This window comes from Scophthalmus maximus, chromosome 10 (genome assembly GCF_022379125.1).
Source record: "Scophthalmus maximus strain ysfricsl-2021 chromosome 10, ASM2237912v1, whole genome shotgun sequence".
NCBI lineage: Eukaryota > Metazoa > Chordata > Actinopteri > Pleuronectiformes > Scophthalmidae > Scophthalmus > Scophthalmus maximus.
The window spans coordinates 18,264,452-18,285,618 of record NC_061524.1 but is presented as its reverse complement, the minus strand read 5'-3'; the positions used below and the strand labels follow the sequence as shown (position 1 = coordinate 18,285,618).

The following is a 21,167-nucleotide window of genomic DNA, read 5'->3' as shown; positions in this document are numbered from 1 at the left end:
TCTGTGGCACCACACTTTAAGAGAGAACTTGGCATTGTCAGTCGTGTTATTGAAATAAGGCGAATCGTCTTTCTTATAGAAAGCACATTGAGGATGTTTCTATGGGGATTTTTTAATTTATTTTTTTGGTAAAAAAAAAACATAACGACGTTTCAAAAAGGGGTTCTTTACGCCTTTCTTTCCTGTCACAGAAGAATGAAAGGAAATGTTCTCACAGGGAAACTCATGGTCTCGTTCAGAGAGGCAGTTAGAGTATGAACACATCCAGCTCATTGTGTTTCAAGAAGAAAAGCTGGATAAAATTATAAGAGGTAATTTAATGAAAATAGCACTGGGTTGAAGTGGCTCAGGATGACAATACATCTTGTACGTAAGACATCTACATTCAGCTTTATCAGCATGCGTCACCTGGGACATGCTGCGTGCATTGAGTGTATTTGGCAGTCACGAACCACCTTGTACTCCATTTACACCTAGAAATAAAATACCTTTTTTGGTGATCGGATTGCAATAAGATAACCCTTGAGCACAAGAATGTCTGGGTGTAAATGCAACAAATACGTACTGAGGAGTGATTGAGATCCAATCGGCCAAACCACACTTTTGTGACCACACTGAACACCTGTGAATGCAATTGCATTGTCACTAAGACAATGGGTGGAAATTATAAACGCACCCGACATTTCCAAACTAGCGAGGTGGTGGCAGCTACTCTATGAGCCATTAGCCAGTAAACATATAAAGCAGTCCTCTACTTCTTGTAGTTCAATACACCAGTGGATGGATTGAAGATGAGCCTGTTCGAAACGGAAGCAAACATAATAACGCAATGTAAGAGATGGGTACCATCTTCTCCTTGTCTTCCTTTCGCTCTTTTTTGTTTGTTATTTTTGGGGACCTATCTCAATGTAGACTCAGGAGGCACATACCAAAACCAGGTGTAAATGTAATCCGGTTAAAATCATACCTAGATACAATATGGATATGCAATTTCTAATTCCTGGGATAAACGGAGACTTGGTATTCATTTTGGCGACTATCAAGAGAAAAAATGCAGGAAAGAAGTAAATTAGGAAGTACTAATCGTATATTTATTTTATCAAAAGCTCTATAAAACGTTAATTGTTCACCATGGTGGCTCCAAACAAAATGCTGGGTATCAATCCTCAGTAGATTCTAGCACTGACCAAAATGTCTCCACAGCACTGAGAACTGAAATCTGGCATCAAATGTCTGGTCAGATTTTTTATCAACTTTTTTTTGAGCAGACAACATGTTTCATTTGAAAGACTGCCTTACTTTTAAGTACAACTTAAAGTTCAATTATTCAGCGATAGAACATGTTGTTGCTTCAGTCAGACCAATCAGGTAACAACCAAAGAAATTCAAACAATACTGGGCTTTAGAAAAAACAGAAATTATACACTAAATGAAGAAAACAGGGCCAAGCAGTTAACAAACAGCAGTTTATTAATTGGATCTGGAAGCGTGTTTATAGGTGAGGGCCGAGATCATTTCACACTGGCCTTGGAACAGGTGGGCTCTGAAGCTGTGCCAAATGAGCTACCTACACAGGGTCAGCAGATTTAAGCAAAAAAAAAGGATGAGCCTTCACGGAAAACCTGCTATAACTCAGCAGAAAGAGGCAGCACTTACCAACTTGAGTTCAGATCTATTCACTTACACAACAAGCCAGATTTATTTATTTATTTATTTATCCTCTTGATTCAGAATAACCTTCAATAAAGCTTTAAAGTTAATTCAAGTCCACACTGTTTTACTGCTATGGTAACTTCAAAGCAAACCATACTTACATTGAGTTAAATATCTAAACATTAAATGCTATAATGTCAATTTCATGCATGTTCCCTTTAATTCTATGTTATGAGACCTCACAATCTGGAATGAGAATGAAACAGCTTTGAGGATCCGACCACTGCTTGGCTCCTCCAAACATAACAATGACTTGAGGGTTTGCTGTGGCTGACAAGGAGCTATACATTAACAGAGCCAAGGCATATTTAATGTATAAGAATCAGTAAAGTCTGAACATTCCCACTGAGTTCCATAAAGACACAAACCTATTCTTAACAAGCAGTCTTGAGGCATTAAACGAGGAGAGTGGCATGAAAAAATATGATGCCGCTATGAGGAATATTCAATGAAGAAAGTGAAGAAGGGCAAAAACATAAATGAAATACATTTGCGTACCACACCTAAGTTTTGCCAGCTATAAAATATTCTTGTGAATTATTCGGAAGAATCTCGAGTCATCTCTACATCCTTAGCAAATAGAATGGATGCATGCAGCCTCGACAAAACAGACACACAGAGGTCAGAGACCACCTGTTCTGAGCTGGCTTGACTGGTGAGGCCATATCAGAGGACACATCTGGCTTGACAGGGAACAGGCCGGATGGGAATTGCAGCACGCTCCCGCGCCCCGGGCTGGAGACGAATGACTAACAGCTGATGCTGAGGTCACTAGGGGTCACGCCGGAAACGGAGAACGGAGGGGTCAGTCTGGACAGTGTTTATTTCTGGACAGTGACATTTGATTTATAGGACATTTGGAGTTAATCAGAATTAACAATCGACATTTTGTTGAAATAGCCTTTTTAAAATCTCTCTAATAGTAGTTTGAGATTTCTAGTATTTTGGAGTTGTTGCCTACTGCAAAAAAAAAGATTGTTGAAAAATGTTGTTGGAATAAATACTTGAAATCACAAAAATAGTTATTTTTCATTTTCAAACTCCCTCTTAGGTTCTGCAGTCTGACTTGTGTATGTTCCACGGTCACCAGTGACAGAGGTTGGACCAGTTGTGAACAATAATCCATAATTGCTCTGAATGAGACACACTGGCAAACACAAGAACTGAGTCACCGATTAGGGATGCCACGGTCGGGGAGTTTTCCCACCGGGGATAATAAATTCATGACAACATCAGCGTTACTGATTGGGCCTCAGAATTTACAGAGCACTGAGTCAGCTCAATATCTGTAGAGCCCTGAATTTGATCTTTAACATTTGATTTTGGCAGCCCTCAATCTCGCGATTCACTTGAAGTGCACGATGTACATGTAGAGTCGAAGTGTTACCTCCAGCTGCTGCTGCCACCTTCATCCGACATGGTTTTTCATACAGCCTCATTAATGCTATCAGTTTCCTTTTCGGTATTCAGCTTAATCCAAAACATCCTCCATCCAAATCTCCTCTCCTCATGTGACACGTCTCCGCTGCTCTGTGATGTGGCACAGCTCTGATGCTACACGGAGCAGATACTTTCAGTTTATAATTGTATCGTCCCACTAAACATTGATTACATTTTTTTTTTAAACAAATTGGTGTTTTTTTTATTCGATGAAAATGGCCGTTAACGCTGATGTAAACCCCCCCCCCAATGAACCCCCCCAACCCCTCCATGGGGAAATCACTGTATCCGTGTGTGCCTGAATACATGTAAGACTGGTAAAACCAACTACCGTGGCCATCATAGGCAGCAATATCATAATTCTAGTGAAACTGTAAATTTCCCTGACCTTGTAACCAGGCCTTTACACCCAATTTCTTCTGGTGTTACTGCAATCTTCATGAAACATTTTGTGCACAAGTATGCATGTTTATCTTCGTGTTTATGAACTCCACATGACACCCAACCCTTGTTTCACAGTTCACTTTGTCTGAAGGGGAGAGGACTGATGAGAGGAGACAGAGAGAGAGAGAGAGAGAGAGAGAGAGAGAGAAAGCAAAGGAGGGGAGGACAAGCATCTCCTCAGAGCTGTCTTCTGCCTTATTCTTTATCAGCTTTCATCTCTTGGCCCTTCAGAGAGACTGAACCATAAAAGAGTCCAATCACTCTGGGACATATTATTTTCTCCCTCCCTGAATACACTATATCATATCCCAGACCCATACAACTTGTCTTCCTTTTGCATATATAACTCCAGCCAGTGATAGCAGGAGTTTATCTATTGGCTGTGCCTGTGATTAACATAATAACTATCTAGTTTCCTCTGTCGTGCTGCTCATGATGAGTGTGGAACGAGAATTGAAATGGATCGGAGAACAACTCACTCATTTTTCTCCAACAACAGGATCAGCTGTTCACCTTCCGCACGTACCAGCAGCTGGAGTGACGCAGGGTAACTCTGGAACACACAAAGATGAGAGAAGCGTTGAGGTGGTGCCCGGATTTCACCCATCCTGCCTGTGGATTAGCCTTCGTCTCATGCCTCACCTTACTGTGACACACACACACATATACACACACACACACACACACACACACGCACACACACGCACACACACACACACACACGCACACACACACACACACACACACACACACACACACACACACACACACACACACAGGCTATACACAAGGCAGGATGTGGCAAGGCACAATAGTATTAGAGGAACAGGAAGACAGCTTCCACATCCTACACTTTCCAAATTTGTGTATGATGCAAAAGTAGGTACATTGAACTATTGAATTGTTTCAAAAGGGAGATTTTCATGAAATTAAATCCCATTTTTTTATATTATCACCAGTACTTGAGAGTTTTAGGCACTTAATGTTTATCCATCAAAGACATGTGATCCCTGGTCCCAATCTGCAGCATTGAGACGACCCTTAACATACAGTCAGGGTCATTAAGATCCAATGTATCTTCAAAGACACGGAAAATAGAGTCCTGCAGCAGGTAGTCAGGCCCCCACAGACTCTCTCCCTCAAGTTTATGCTGAATTATGCCTGCCTAATGAGTAGGGAAAACATTTGAGTGCAAGAACAACAGGAACACTTGAAGAGGATGCAGGAGATTTTGTTGTCAAGTTTTGGAATTTTGAGACATTTTAAAGATGTAACCTTAAATCAAATCTCTAACTGGCTCTCTGCTTTAAGACGACTTCAGAAAAGAGTTATCAGTGTGAGGCGATGGCCTTGCACCAGATTCATATATCCTAGCCAGCAGACCGGCAGAAGTTGTCAGACGTGCACAGCGAGGAATTTATGTATTAGCCGTTGATATTTCACACATACTGTGTTCTTTTCCCAGTGACATTTCTTAGGTGTGCTGACCGATGCCCTCAGGCAAACACCTTTCATGGCAGGCGGCCTTCAGTTTTATCTGAGAGTTGGTGCAGTGGTCTGTTTGTGTGGCTGCAAGCACGTGTGTGTTGATGTCGTATCATACGTCCAGCAAAGACCATAAGTAATGACTGTGCAGTGCTCCATGACTGCTTGATGACCTTCTATTGGCTCAAAGAGCAGCTATACAGTATAAATCTGTTATCCAGGGAGGTTTAAGTCAATGCAGTCCCTGATAAGAGAATCACCAGCGGCCCTATCGGTCATTTTAATTTGGGAGGTGTCATTTTATAGATAGCCTACTGTAAAACCTCTGTACCCCCACAGCTAAATGCTGTGTCAGCAGTAGCTGATGGATAAAAATATACGCTGTAGGTGAAATAATAATGTGCATAATTAACTCCTTAAAAGTTTAATTTCCCTTATGCCTATGTGACATGTTTGCGATAAACACTTCTTGTAATTAACATCACTGCCCTTCACCTACTTACTGACTGACTTTGAGAATGGAGCGTGAGGCTGGGAAAAAAGGAAAAGAAAAACTCTCTCAGATGGTGATTTCCCTGCCCAAGGAACAAATTGTTAATTTCTCAGGGGGTTTGCAACACCTACACATTTCCCTTCTCTGGAAAAATGTCTTTAAGTTGTAGTGGGGGAGGCAACATTTCAAACATTTTCTTTTCCAGCTGTTGTCGGTGGGCAGACCGGATTACCCTGCCTGAGAACAGGAAGTCCAGGAGGGGCTGATTTGACTGCACAAAACGCATGTACTGTATCAAATCCATAAAAAAAAAAATCTAACATATGTCTTATAGCACAGGGAGGAAAAGACACAATCTGCAAGGTGTGAAAGGCTGCAACATGCTCCTGAATTAATTTTTAGCAGCGTCAGGTATGTGCACCACTATCTGCAGAACTGTTGAAAGGACTGATGAGTTTCAGGAATGATTTCACAGAATATGTATCGCCAGCGGTGCAGGCGCTTATTCAACAGAGGACACACTCAAAACAAAGGAGAGGGAGCAAGTGAGGAGAGACACCACAACAGAGAGGACAAACAGAGCTAAGGGAGGAAATAAAGCGATGGTAGAAGCAGTCAACATGAGAGGGAATCATATACCGTGGTTCACAAAAAAGTCAGACGAATGTACTTGGCTGAGCTCTGATAAGCACACTGGCATCAGCGAGGCTTTGGTCTGAGCCAACTTATTGGCAATTAGGCTAGTGCTGCTAAGTGGGCTAGTGAGCATTTACCCCGGCTGTGAGCTGGCTGAGAGGTCTGCGCTCCTTGCCCTTGAGCAGCAGAGGTATGGTGGTCCCTCGCTGTTCACCCTTGTCTGGACTACCTGTGAAAAGATCATGAGTGCAGATTAATTTGACGTGAACAATGAAACCCAACAACACATGACAAACATCACAGATGCTCTTCCCCCCCAAACTGGCATGAAGACAAAGAAGAAGACAAAGAATTGTGGGTCAAAACTTCTCTGAAATGTCCTCAATAATTCAGGCACACCAATAATGTTTCATACAGAAAAAAAAAATAAATGCTGCAACAAAGGCAGGGAGGCTTCAGAAACACGGCGAGCACTATTAAATATTGTACACTGTGCCGCCGAGAAAGAGTAAAAGCTCACTCATGTTCCTGTGAGATGTGCTGTCCCCCAAAGGGCGTCTGCAATAGGACCACAGCAGCAGACAGAGCATCAATAAAAGATGCTCTCACGAAGTTTATAAGGAACTTTATGATATGTCCAGACAGGAGTGGAGTTTAAAAAAAATAAAATAAACGACTGGCAAGATGAAATTGTCCGTTCCGCTTTTTATTTTTACTTCTCTCTTTGTCTCTGCCACTGCACTTTGCTGCTTTCCTCTGTTTTCTCCTCCTTTCTCTCTAAAACACCGATCATTTTACTTCTCTTTCAAATTCTTATTGAAGTGAAACTATACTTTATTAGCATGCAGGCTGTATTAATCAAACAGAAGAAATAAATTCCATCTTACAGCCCAGTTTTCTCGTGATTTACCAAACTCGACTGCCAATCGACCTTTTTGGGCTATGTCCCACGTGTCTCTGTCAGAGTGTCAGTGCTGGTAACGAGACTGCGTCATGTGACATTCAAATGTATCATTAAGATCAAACATCCTTGTCTGAGAATAGCTAATTATTACAAATTAATATGGATGCAAAATGAATAACGGTGGATTGAACTGTTTACAAGTGAAAAATTGTGAGTAGCTAAATTCAGTTAATTGCACACTAATCGAGATTAGTGTATCTATGTATTTTTACCATTATTAAAAAACCCAGAAATCTTTTTCTGCATCGGACAACATATATGCAGATACCTTTGCATTGGGCAGCCTCTGGCTTCAGGCAGAATGTGAGCATTATAGCCACAATTCCCTCTGCGCTCTCAGTGTCTCTTTCAATTCTTCAACACACAATTGAGGCTGCGCCTTTACCCAAGGTCTTACTGAGCGTGGCTATGCTGTAGCAGGGCCTAGCAGGAATCCTGTGAAGCCCACTAGATGTAACAAACCCAGAGAGGAGCTGTGGAGATGGAGCGGAGAGGAAGTGCAAGAGGGCAAGGGTTGTTTGAGGTTTTCACAATCCTATCACCAAAGGATGACACAGAGTGGTGAGTCTCTGTTTACTGTGCATCCCCAGTTCAGTCCTGTTCCCTAATCCCCAGAGACTCACACGTAGTGAAACAGTGGCTGCATGTGCATGTGTGTCATCATGGAGGGTACAATGTGAGTTCAGTAGTACACTGAGCAGCAGTACCACTGAGATAATATATATTTTGTTTACTCTTCTTTCTGGCTGGAAATGTCTTAATTTTCACGTGCTCTGATGTTTCCTTTCTTTGAAGATGAAATTCAGCGATCAAAACAGCGCCGCCACCACTGTATTTCTTACAACTTCAAACAGCCTGTAACGGCAGTTGCCCTGTGCTCTCTGTGCGGCCCACACTCTCCATTTATCCACAGTGCATATTAAGCTAACAAGGGCATAAAAGGGACCTTCTACATTTAATGGGGTATTTGAACATGTGCCGACGGTGGTTTGTTGGTTTTAGCAGTGCATGAAAGCCGCGTTAGACAGACGGAGCAGCATGACTGAGACCACGGGCTGTGGCTAAAGTGCCATTAAAAAGGAGCTATAAAAAGGAAAGTAAGGCAGACATCTTGTTAATAAAAGACTTCTGCACTTCCAATGCTGTCCTTTCACAATTCGTTTGGATCTCTCAGATGCTAAATGAGCTTGTGCTAATTAAACAATACCAATCCAGGGAGGAGACTGTGCCTGCAAACCAACTGGCTCAGAAGACGTGTCGTCCGACCACATCTGAAGAGACAAAGTGTTTATAGTTCTTCTGTCAAGCCACACTTGTTTGTTCACACGGAAAGTAATGGAAGTAGTGTGGCAGTTAAAGGAGAGCTTGAAAGCAAAAGTTGTAAGTCTTCCTTATTCCTCACCTCTTGCACGGAGTGGGCGTGCTTGTTAGATTGCTGATTACTGAAAATTACCTAAAATGTTGTTGTCCCATCCCCAAACCTGCCGAATTCAAACAATATTCAGAAATCCGACAAGCATTTTATCTGAAGAATACTGACCCCTTTAATGTGTATATTGTGTATGTATGTGTGCTTTGTGTGTTTTTTTGTGCACCAGGCTTCGGTATTAACTTGGATAGAGACTAAAGTGTGTAAGCTACATCTTGCTACCCCAAAAATGCCAGCATTGCTACCCAAAAAAAACCCATTGCCTTCAAACCGCAAAGACATATGACATTCATGATCATTCTCATGGGCTTTCTCATCTGTGGGAATCTTTGAAATTCAAACTAAAACTGGGTCAATCCCATATGTTTTCTGGAGAGTATCTTGATTGCTAAGCCAACCACAGTTGTATCACCATATTGGACACAAGGGAGAATAGGCCGAGGGTCGTACATCTAAAATACACAAGTTCTGCTTGGCAGTCAAAGACATCTTCACATCCACTCTCTTTAAATAGCCCCACAAACCCAATCTCTTTTAAGCCTACTCTATGTTTCATTATCTAACGAGGTTGATTTTTTTTCCTGCCACTTTAGCATTCCATCCTATGCATGAGCTGTATTGCTCATTAACCGGTTGGTAATGTGAATTCAAACAGGACCCGAGGTCCACTTTACTCACCAGGCAAATGACACAACAATGTAAACAAACATGAGCTGCAATTACTTCTGTCAAATGGAAGGCACTTTTTAACTCAGGACAAAAATCCACCTCATTATCTTCACTAAGAATGTTACCTGCTGCACCATGTTCATGTTCACAAGCGATTGTATATTCATTTATTCATCTTTTTGGAGAAGCAGGGTGTGCATATTGTGCATGTCCTGTGATTTAAGCGAGGACACTATGTGTGCATCCCATAATATTTTGAAAGATGCATTTGTGCAGCATCATCTGCATTCCTTATAGTGTACAGTAGACAGAATATGCTGCTTTGCATTCACATCTAACACTGTTAACACTAATCAGCAATGTTACCACTGAGTAACCTCTGTTAAAATGCACTGGAGAATAAAGAATGTAAGCAAGGTTGAAGCAGACGGCTGAAGGACGTGGTAATCTGTAGGCAAGGAGTTCAGAGACAACACAAGAGTTAACCTCCTGCATCTAATTACGATTTAATAACATTGAAGTAAATGATGTGCAAGATACTGTGTATTTCATGGATGATAACATTATTATTCACTATATATTTTCATTTTTCAGCAGGGATGGTAGGTCAATTTTATCCTGTTTTGAAAACACAACGTTCAACTTGCCGGCCCTAATGGAGACTGATAGGTAAGGCTGTGACATTTTATTCAACATTCAAACATTCATTAAGAACCTGACAGGAAAAGTTCAGAATTTGACTGAATTGGATTTGAATTCAAAATATACAGTCTGGAAGCGCATCAGACCGTCTCAAGTACTTTGCCTCACGATCCAGCAGGCAGTGCCCACTATCAGCTTGACCTAACAGTAAAGTAAGCCAGTAATGTTATGTTGTTTTGCTACAAAAATGTAGGACACTAAGAAGCAAAGTCATACTGAGCGGACAATAATGGCACCCAAGTGTCCGGGAGGCTCTAAACCGTAGATGGCAAAAATGCCCAAACTATGGCATAGTGAACAAATATGAGGCTGTTTGACATTGTTGTACAAAGCAGCTGGCTAACTCCTCAATGGCAACAAATCTACAGGCTCACCTGTTAGCTTCCATGAAGTGAGGCAGCGGTACATTAAGTTAATAAAAAGAGCTTAAGACTACTGAACCTTAACTCCAAAACTTGCTCCAAACTAATTGACACTGTGTGAAAGAGGTTGTTAGCTGCGTTATTGCCCACAGTCGTTACAACTCATCCATTCATTCTACCAAGATTTTCTTTGGTTGACTTAAACGCTATACTATTTAATCTGCTATCGACAGTTCCATGGACAGACTGCTTTGATGATAAAAGTTCGATGAAGTCGATAATTATTTTTCCAATGAAGGGTATAATGATTTTTAAAAAAAAATACAAAATGACTTAATTAACAAGGTTGATGCAGATACATTTTCTGTCATTCAGCAAATTAATCCATCTTGCTGCTGACACTTTTGAAGATAACCAGACAGGAGAATCCGAAAGTGAAAAGCAGCAAATCCAGGAGACAACAGGATAAATAGTTGAAGATGTTTTTCTGGTGTAGATACTTGTGTATCTACTGAATATCATATCACAACACTGACAAACACTTCTGTCAGATGACATCTGTCTTGTCTGCCCTTAACCACACTGGCCTGGTCTATACAGCTTTCAACTGAGGTCAAATGTAACTGTGACGAAACACAATGGGGCCCCAGAGACATGACTTTTCAGTTATTTCACAACATGGAGAACAGACCTTTAATAACAGAGGATAAGAAATTCTGATTATGGATTTGATAAAGGTGAAGATTTAATGTTTAAAATCTGCATAAGTAGCCCCCACCCCCGGCCTCCAATCAAATCCCCATGATGCCTCTGCAAATGCCCTCAAAAGGTGAATCTTTTCCAATAGTGACTGATTGAAATACCTCTTTAAGCAAAGAAACAATTATCCACAAGGACAAACCTTAAAAAAAATGCGGACTAGCATCACGCAGCAGAGGTGAGTCCAACTGTTGCAACTAGATTTGATTTTAAGGATATCTGGATGTAACCCATAACCATGTGCAGTAGTGCCTATTATATTGATCGTACATATTGATCCTGATGTGACATGTTATTGATCCAAGCTCACGCCGCTGTATAGATGAGTGATAGGTGTTATTAACACTTTGGACAGGTTTGTTCTTTCGTTAATGCTTTATGTATTTACCGACCTGATCAAAAGCACCGGACATAGAAAATAGGGGCACCATATAATATAACAGAATACACTAGAACATAAAGGTTCTGCATTGCTTTCTACTTTTGTGAAGCTTATAATGCTAATGATTTCACTGTACCTGTGGTAAGGATATGCTATGACCAAATTCTAAGTAGAAAAACCTAGCCAGGGGTTGCAAATTAGCCTACGCTATATGCAACACATCTGTATCATGCTATTGTAACCTGATACAATGTTTTTTGCATTGTCCCTGAGAAATATAATAATGAATAAAAAACTATTGCAGATTAAACATTACAATTATAACGGTTCACAGGTGTTTTTACAGATTGTTTAACAAAACACCAGGGACCAAACACAGCAGTGGCTGGTCCATCCACAAACCCATGTTAACACTGCCAATCACAAAAAAAAAAAAGCTTACCTGGTTGAAGGTGGAAAAAGGAGCATTTATATTATGTTGGTATAATTTCCTCACTCCTAAGAAACAATCATAGCTACATAAAGCTTGACGAATTCCATTCATTTTCAATTTCAATAGCCTAGCGGGCAAAAATACATTTCTCTACAGTGGCGGAATAATCTATCCGCACATTAGAAACTGAGTGTGGCACTGAGTACATTTGAAATGGCCTCAAAAAAAGTACCATGCGATACCATTTCTATATATTTTTTTTAACTTTTGGAAACAAAAATGACTGAATGTTGACAAAGCAGTGTGTTTTTAATGATCACATAAATGCATTCACTCGTTCATTTATGCTTCACCTACATTGTGAAATTATGAGACTTCACCGTGGAGAACAGTAAATGAGACCGCTCTGAATTCCAGTAAAGCCCATGACTAGCTCAAAAGAGCCATTCCTGTAAGTGAGAATGACATCTAACTACTCTTGCAACATTCATTTGACAGTGATACCAGTGAGGTTGTGCTGACATTTATTTAATTAGCAGGGAGAGTGAGTTACACAGAGAAATACTGTAGAAAGACATAGACATAATCTTAAGGGATGTATAAAGTAATACGGGCTGTTACAGTGAGTCCCGTCACAGTGTGAAACTGGGCGCCACAATAAAGCCTGGGGTTTCCTTTCATAACTTACACTTCCCTTCTCACACATCAAATAGATCATTTCACAATTACTCACGTTCAAAGGCTCCTGATGAATACTGCTGCTGTGATACTGTAGTTCATCTTAAATATGATGTTGCTAAGATAAACAAAAGTCTTGTGAAAGATGCTAAAAGCAAGTAAAAAGAAACGACTCTTTCAACTGATTAAAGTATTTCAGAAAATAAATCATCCAGTGAAACATGTATAGGCTTCTTTTCTCCATAGAGAATAAATGTATTTTTTTATCTCTGCGTTTCATCTGAAGCAGCATCATTAACAACACAGTGTAATGTTCATGTTCTCCAGCAATAAGTTGGAAATTACAGTGTATTCAGTGACACAAGACATTGGCTAGAGCTGTAATTTTCAGGCACTTGAATGTTCAAAACTGTGAAAAGGCCTCTTCACTAATGTTATTACATTTTAAGGAGATCGATTAAGAGACAGCATCAGAGGGGAAAACTATGAGATTATTTTTCTCTCTGCCTTTTTTTCTATAGCATGTCTGATTTTCCTTTTTAACTTTTTAGTGTTATATTTTTGAGCTACTTCTCTGTAATTCTACTTTAATCACATGATGTTTGAACATGTGGAACTCAAGCGGCTGGATTTGAATAGAGAGTACAATTCACAGACAAGGGAAAATGTGGAGTACAGTAGCTGTGCCAAAAAATGAATACAATTGTTATCGGCTCTGCCCCGTAATTCATGGCAATCTATATAATAGTTGCTCATGGTTACTAAAAACTACAAATGTCAACCTACTGGTGTCGCAGAAGAAAAGTCATGGGATCCATAAATTGACTACACTAATTCATCTCTCAGCAGGTTTACACAAACGTTACTAAGCAGATGGAATTTGGTGGAAGAATGGGACATGGGCCAAGAGTGAACCCCCCAAAAATGTTGGTGTGTTTCCGGTATGTTTCACTTTGTTTCATAAGTAGACTGCTGGGCCTTGGTGGAGGTATGTGCTCTACCAAGTTCTATTCTAGTGCGACACTACAATCTTATTTTTTACAAAGCATTAAGCACATTACCATGGTAACATAAATGTTACTTCTATTTTCATGGAGCAAAACTGTACAATTTCAGTAATAACATCCTAACCCTGCTTCAGTAAAATGATGATTGAGCATTTTAGTTCCTCAACAGTGTCTCAGTACATGGAGGCAGAAAAGGACTTCTTGGGTGTATGTAGTTAATTTGTCTAAATGAGGAGATGTCTTATATTTTACAGTGGGTGACAGGGTGACAGACAGAGATATGATGGGGCTGATAGGCACTGAGAGAAACAAAAAGTCCCAAAGCCGAGAATTTAACCCTGCCCTCATTGCCTCATTTCAACAATCCTTCCGTTTATCAACTGCCTCATCGCTGACTTTCCCCTGTGATGACACACTGGAGTAATTAGTGCTTAAATTGAGGTGTTAATCCTGGAGGAAGATGAGGAGGGAACCCACCCCCCCCAAAAAAAACATTCCAAACAGAACAGTCCATTACTAGCCGGAAGGATAAGCTGATAGGTCAATGGCTCAGGGTGAAATAATGGTCATAAGAGTCTTCTCAGGGTGGGGTCCTATTCCTATGCTGTGGGAGCAACAGTGGAAAAGCCAATTCCCATCTTGTCCTGCACAGATTTAGGCATTAGCTCTCAGAGCTATGGGGATTTCATCCTGTAGGATTTGGGGATTTACAGGATTTTTCAGTATCACACATGCTGGGTCACCTAACAGCAATTAGTGACGGAGACGGGGTTCAACAAATATGATTTTTTAACGAAACTAAAAGCGCAGGTCTGTGGATGGCAATGTCAGTCTGTCTTATCCCAGCAACAACTGAATGGGTTGCCAGGCTGTCTTTGACAGACATTCATTGCCCTCACAGGATGAATCCTGATGAATCCTTTGGGAAGCCGCTGACTTTTGCTCTACTGCCACTGTGAGATTGGCATTTGTGATTTTTAGTGAAATGTCTCAAATAATGTTCGATGTACTGCCATGAAATTATGTACTGATATTCATGTCCCCTTCAGGACACATTGCAATAAATTTGGAGATTTTGACTTTAAATCTGGCGCCAACAACAAGGTCTAAATATGGGAAAAACCAATAACAATTCTTTTATCCTTTCATTGTAATCGTGAAAATGTAAGTATGTGCACCCTCACACACACACACACACACACAAACACACACACACACACACACACACACACACACACACACACAAACACACACACAAACACACACACACACACACACACACACACACACACACACACACACACACACACACACACACACACACACTCAGGATCAAGGATCAAGAGGTCCCAAATTGCTCCAGGCACAGCACAACCAACCTCTGCCTCTCAGGTCTTTCTTCACAAAAGGTGCTCACTTGATGTAATATTTTGCCAAAACAGGTTCTATTCCCTCCATCAAAAGCTTCTATAAACCATAAAGGCTGACAGTTTAAGAGCACGGCTGGACCCCAGTCAACAATGTCTGACAGTAAATACTCTGACACAGAGGTGTGACGACCTTTCTGTTGTGAAATCACTGATGTAGGGCGGCCTGCTGCTTCAGCCTGCAGTGCAGCTGTGTGTGTGTGTCGCAAACCAAAATCATATTGTTGCATCAGTTCACTTTCTTGTTTTGCCCTTCCTCTCATTGTGTGAATCCGAATATTTCCAGAGGACCATGCTCTGTCAAAGAAAATCAAAAGCGTTGACCAGCTCTTGTGTCAGCCACAATACTCACTGTTTCTTCCTGAAGCCTATCATTCATTTTAAAATCTAACATCTGCCTCTATTATGCACTCTAGCATGAATATGCTGCTCAAAGATAAGTTGTAATAGCAGGGAATTCCTGTCCTCTTCTTACTCTACAGCTATTCATTATTCCTTCATTCAGCTTTTCGGCGCCACAAGAAAAGGCAATATTTTTTTCTTTATCTCAGAGAAAATTGTCTGTCCCACACACAAAAATAACTGCGCTTCACAGGAAGTATGACACATTCAATCACTGTGGTAAATGGAGGAGAGAGGTGGGTGACTGCCTTCGCACCTGTCTCTGTGTCTCTCTTTTTGTTCTCTGAAGGATCGTGCAGATCGGAGGGGGGGAGCACACACCCACATCTATCACACCAGTGACTGACTACTGTCTGACTGGGCTGTGTACGTGGCGGTCTGTAGCTCTCTTTTTGTCTAACACCCATGATTCCCCACGTTTTACAATAAATATCTCACACACTTTTTTCTCCTCTCCCCTCAGGGGATCATCTGGGGTTACTCGGTGCATTATTCCATGTGGCAATTCCCAGATTATCACGCAGCAGTATGAAGCTCTGAGCATGCACGCCACTGGTTGTGTGTTGTGTTGTTAGGTTGCCAGCTCATAACAGCCGCTTATCTATTAAATCTGTGATCTTGTCATCCTCGGGCAGAGTGGCACGTTGCGAGCTGGAGGCAGCTAACTCACACTGATGGCTATAATGACCGATGGTGCTTAACACAGCGAGACGTTTTCTCACTGTGTCTTTTCTTCCCTTGTTGCAAACGAATCAATGCCAGCCCATCCTCATGATGTCAAGCGACAGTCACCCCAGGGGTTTGACAGACAGAACAGGGTTGGGTTGTTTCTTAAATGGATTTATCAGAAAGCGGCTGTTTTAACCCAGCCATACATCAGACTGAAGGTAGGGTGTGCGTTACATCCCAAGAAAAATATGCTGAGAGGTGGGTGATGCTCCTCAGAGACCAAAGAAATGTGTGAGGAGTGCGTGTGTGCGCGGGCGCGCGCGTGTGTGTGAGTGTGAGTGTGAGTGTGTGTGTGTGTGTGTGTGTGTGTGTGTGTGAAGTTTCAGGGCATTCAGGGCAGGTTTTATTCTCCTCTCCGCCAGTTTGTTTAGAGACATTCTAATCTTTCTAATTAATTCTGTCTGATACCGTGTTCTGACCAGATGATATCCCCAAATCGAATCCAGGTTATTTGCCTCCGTGTGTAATTATTTATTGAGTTTCCTCTACCCCAAAAAAAGAAATCAGATTCCTGGAAAAGCAGTTGATATGCAGAAGAGAGACAAAGGCTGCATTCACCCTAATACTTTTTTAGATTTCAAAACGCATCGTCTTTGCTACGTCTATGCTGCTTCTTCGAGCCCCCAAAACAGAAAACTTAAGAAATGCTTCTAGCCCCTGTCGTAGTCTGAAAACTCCTGGGGTTGTATTTTAGTCTGGACAGGCAGCAACAGTGACATTTGGGAAAGGATGATACAGTCAGTCACCCACATTCGCTTCCTGATTAGTTCTTATCAGTCACGACTCGACTTCCGGCGGTGAATGCAAAGCATTAACACAGACGAGGCACATAAATACAGCTGTTTATCGCTTTCTCTCTTTCTCGTTTACTGACGAGTCATTTGGAATTTGGGCTGGAAGTTTAAATTACAACACCAACAATGAAAAGCAAGAAAGCAAAGAAACCAACTGTCTGTGGTCTCCTCTGCTCTGTTTCAGTGTCAGTGGGACACCTACACACAAAAACAACCAGCGCAGTTGGAGTTGCAATGGTCAGTGTGTGTGTGTGTGTGTGTGTGTGTGCGTGTGTTTGTGAAAGAGAGAGATGGTCAAATGGCTTGATGCATTCATGAAACTACACCGGGGCACATTTAATATAACATTTATGTCAATCTACTCCTATGAATAATAATAATTGATAGGACACAAGGAGAGCATCATTTTGACATTGGGCTACTGGCAGTCGTTCTGACAATCATTGATGTCCGAGATGATAGACTATCAGCACAACTCCATTCCAGTCATGATTCGCGAAGAACATTTTTTGAAAGCTAATGAGCAGATGGTCAATCCAACTGCTGATCACTGAACTTTAACTTTGTAGATTCCTTTTTTACTAATTTAAATTACACCAACATTTTTACATTTTACAATTTCACCTTTAGACAAGAAATGCATTACTATTACAAAATATCACTCAAGGAACCGTGAGTAAACCTTTTGATACCTGCGAGGACTCTTTGATTTATTTATTTTTTAATAGCAGGTATCAGGGACAAAGCAACATTGCATTTCAGGTTTTAGGCAACATGAGATGAAGTAAATTCTTGTGAATGCCATAGCACCGTGTGTTGAGAATTTAATTTCCTCAATGAAAACATCCAGTTAACTTTTATAGTTCTTTCACTTGTATATTAATATATTCAGTAGTGCAATATTACTGGCTTCAATACTTTGGTAAACTCATTGTGACACTTCCAGAAAAAAAGTCCTTTTAATAAGATGCATCACTTACTTCTGTAACTGCTAGCACTTTATCCAGTTAACCAATTGCAACTGAGTGCTGGCACACTCAAAAGTCTGCTGGCACCGGGGGACTGAATGTCGGTCGGCTCTTGTCCATATATGGCTGCCAGATTTAGAGTTTTTCAGGGTGTAAACTTTGTGCTGAGAATGTGCATCAGTTTGCAGAACTAATTTTGGAGAAAGCATCAGATCAAGGCATTGGCCCAAGTTTGGCTGATTCTGGCAAAGCATTTCGGTACAAATCTGCCTTCAGTCAGGCAACCAGTTGTGCTGGATTTAGGCCACTGTTGAGCCAAGCTTTACCTGGCGCTACACCCAGCATACACCATGGGCTGCCTATTACTCCCAGGCAATGCCTGATATTCTGTTCTGCTTATCTGCAAACCCATCTTTCTATTTCTACTTAATTTGTTACTTCAAATTAAGGCAACAAGTCCTTCAATTATTTTCAGCAAATGTTTTCTGATCTGATGCCCCTGGCTGCAGGATGTATTCCAACGCTGGAACAAATCACCGTCTCTCATCTGATATCGCTATGGTTATGGGTTTGGTTAAGTTACAACAAAATCAGCTGAGTTACGGTTACGGAAAGAAAATGGATTGGGTCTAAAATAACTCATTGGTTAAAGTGAGGGAATAATCGGTCATGGTTGAAAAAAGTCAACAAGAATTTCACTTGGAAACGGGATGAGAAATACAGGATTTTATAAAACCCATCTACGCCAGCGCCAAACTACTTCCTCCTGTAACACCCTCAAAACAAGAGTCATAATCCCAATAGCAGCTAGACGTATGTATGCCTAAAATGAAAAATATAATGCTTTAGGACTTTTTTATGAATTTACTGACACTATCATATTTCTGGCGAAGACAGACTTGTTTTAAAGTAGTTCAGGGAGGCTGAAGTCAAAATCCTACTGACATCGAAGAGCTGCTACATACTGCCCTATTTCAATACTCACACTACCCCATCAAACTATTTTTACTCCCTGTATTCATATCCCAGCGAAGCCTTTGAGTGAGAGCTTTAATGGCCCCACATTGAGATGATGTGTGTGGTAAGCAACACCTCCTTGAACCTCATCTCTCTACCTCTCTATCAGCATGGGCAATTTTTAGGGACGCTTTGCTGAACTTTGTGTGAAACTATTCATGATGCACCCTCAAGCTTCATGATTGTTAGTACCAAATCTGTAACAATAAACCTTAAAAAAAAAGTGCCTTGGGTTAAACTTTTGCTTGATGAAATGGATTTTCAATCATTAATGACCTGACCGATAGTGTGGTCAGTATTTGTGAGCATTGAGAACTTATGGTGCCCTCTACTTGAGACGATGACATGCAGTATTGTTTAGGCAGTACACTTCACAGGGATACTGTATATAACTAAGTTGAATTTAGATTAAGAAATCTTTTTAGAATCTTTTTGGTATTTGGACCTTGTTTGATCCCAACTTGCCAACTTGGGCGATTCTGTGGAGATGTATTTTTGTTCTGTTTAGCTGCAAACACATACCCATACATACACACACACACACACACACACACACACACACACACACACACACACAAAAACAAACATTTGTATCCTGGCACGTGCTCTGTCCCCTTACACGGAATACCCTGTTATCGGCAGCTTATTCATTCTGCAGATTAAATTCAGCAGCTGAATGAAAATAGCATCCGGTTGATGTTTACAACCTAAAGATAAAGCTGTTTCCTCCTGGATGTTAAACGTATCTGTCCATCCCATCAGCAGACTGACTTCCCTTTATTGTTCCATCTGAGCAGAGAGATATATATAAAAAAAGCAAATTGCCCCCCTTCTGTCTGCCTCGAGTGGGAAAAGCACAGCATGACACAGCTTAGGACAATAGAAATCAGAGGTGGATCTACCGTTGTACCACGGGGTGGCAGATGCAACCTCTTTTTTAAGTTCTACCCTATTAAAAAATGCCTTGCCCCCCCGTTTTTGGACAATCTACTTCAAAAATATAAATGTTGGGGGTGGTTCAAGTGAATGTAGCAGGATATGATTTCAGGAAGCCTGTCACAATAATTACATTATCGACTTATGGTGCGATACATGAGTATGAACTCAATAATTTTTATTGACTTCAATAATAGCCATTGTGTCTACATGTGTTTGTTGACATAAGAATGAATGTCAATAACAGTCCAGCAAGTCTTGCTGCTTCCATCCTCTCGTCTGTTCTCATCGTATGATTCATCAGTTACTGGTTTGGTCTATAAAAAATCATAAAATAGGGATTTCTTAGTATTTTTCTAAAGGTATTTTATTATTTATTTTGTCTAGGTCTAAATGCAAGTCTAAACTTTTTGGATAACATTTATCTCAGCAGCAACACCAAGCGTGTAGGACTTGCACACGCAACGGCCAAAAGACCTATACTGCAAGCTCACATGTTTCAGTATCAAAGAATGGTCTATAAAATGGCAATAACATTGTTTATCGCAGTAATTTCTGGGACAATATATCGTGCACAAAAGGTAGTTATCATGACAGGCCTAACAAGTCCGCTGAACATACGGTGACAGAATGAGGTAATAATACTAAATGGTCAACTGAGATCAACATATTTTCTGCAACCTCACAAGGTGAGAAGTTGTGTTCAGGAAGATGTGGGATAGACAGTGGGTCAAAAACAGATTTCACTCTCTCAAAAAACAAAAAAAAAGGAGCCCGGCCACTGTGAGATGCCAGGAGCTGAGAGAGGACACAGTGTTGATACCGATTTCACTCAGCTGCCACCAGCCCCTGCGGCGGGCAGCAGCTCCCCCTGGTTTCTTCCGGCCCTTGCAGCTGCCTATGCAGCCTCTCCCATTCCTAACCACACGCAATGACTGCTGATGGGATTTTCTTCGGACTAAATGTGTGGTGAGGGTTGCCAACCTCCGCTAGTAGAAATACAGTATGGCCACAGATAGATAGCAGCTGGCTTGTTCTGGCAAAGACTGTTGTGTAGTAATAGTAACGGGTATTTGATTGTGGAAGGGTCAGATTGAACATGGCCAAACACAAACTGCCTGCAGCTATAAACAACTCTTATGCGGCTCATTGTGCACACACATGCCCAAATTTCCAGATGAGTCGTGTAAGTGCGACAAACAAAAGGAGCCAGTTTAAAAATCACTGAAATTGCTCACTGCAGGCCGCAAACATTTAAAGCTCGGTGCCTTGAGAGTTTTCACTTTCAGCCCATTTTC

The 21,167-nt window shown here is 41.0% G+C and overlaps 1 protein-coding gene across 4 annotated transcripts in view; it reads right to left on the bottom strand.

Moving 5' to 3' along the window:
• adam12b (ADAM metallopeptidase domain 12b) overlaps positions 1 to 21,167 on the bottom strand; it is a 78,305-nt gene that overhangs the window by 54,871 nt on the left and 2,267 nt on the right. For all 4 annotated transcript variants that reach the window (XM_035605718.2, XM_035605720.2, XM_035605719.2 and 1 more), the window contains exons 2-3: positions 6,349 to 6,440; positions 4,077 to 4,150 (exon numbers count right to left, since the gene is read on the bottom strand). In XM_035605718.2, the coding sequence (XP_035461611.2) occupies positions 4,077 to 4,150; positions 6,349 to 6,440 (166 nt within the window). The remainder of the gene's footprint in view (positions 1 to 4,076; positions 4,151 to 6,348; positions 6,441 to 21,167) is intronic.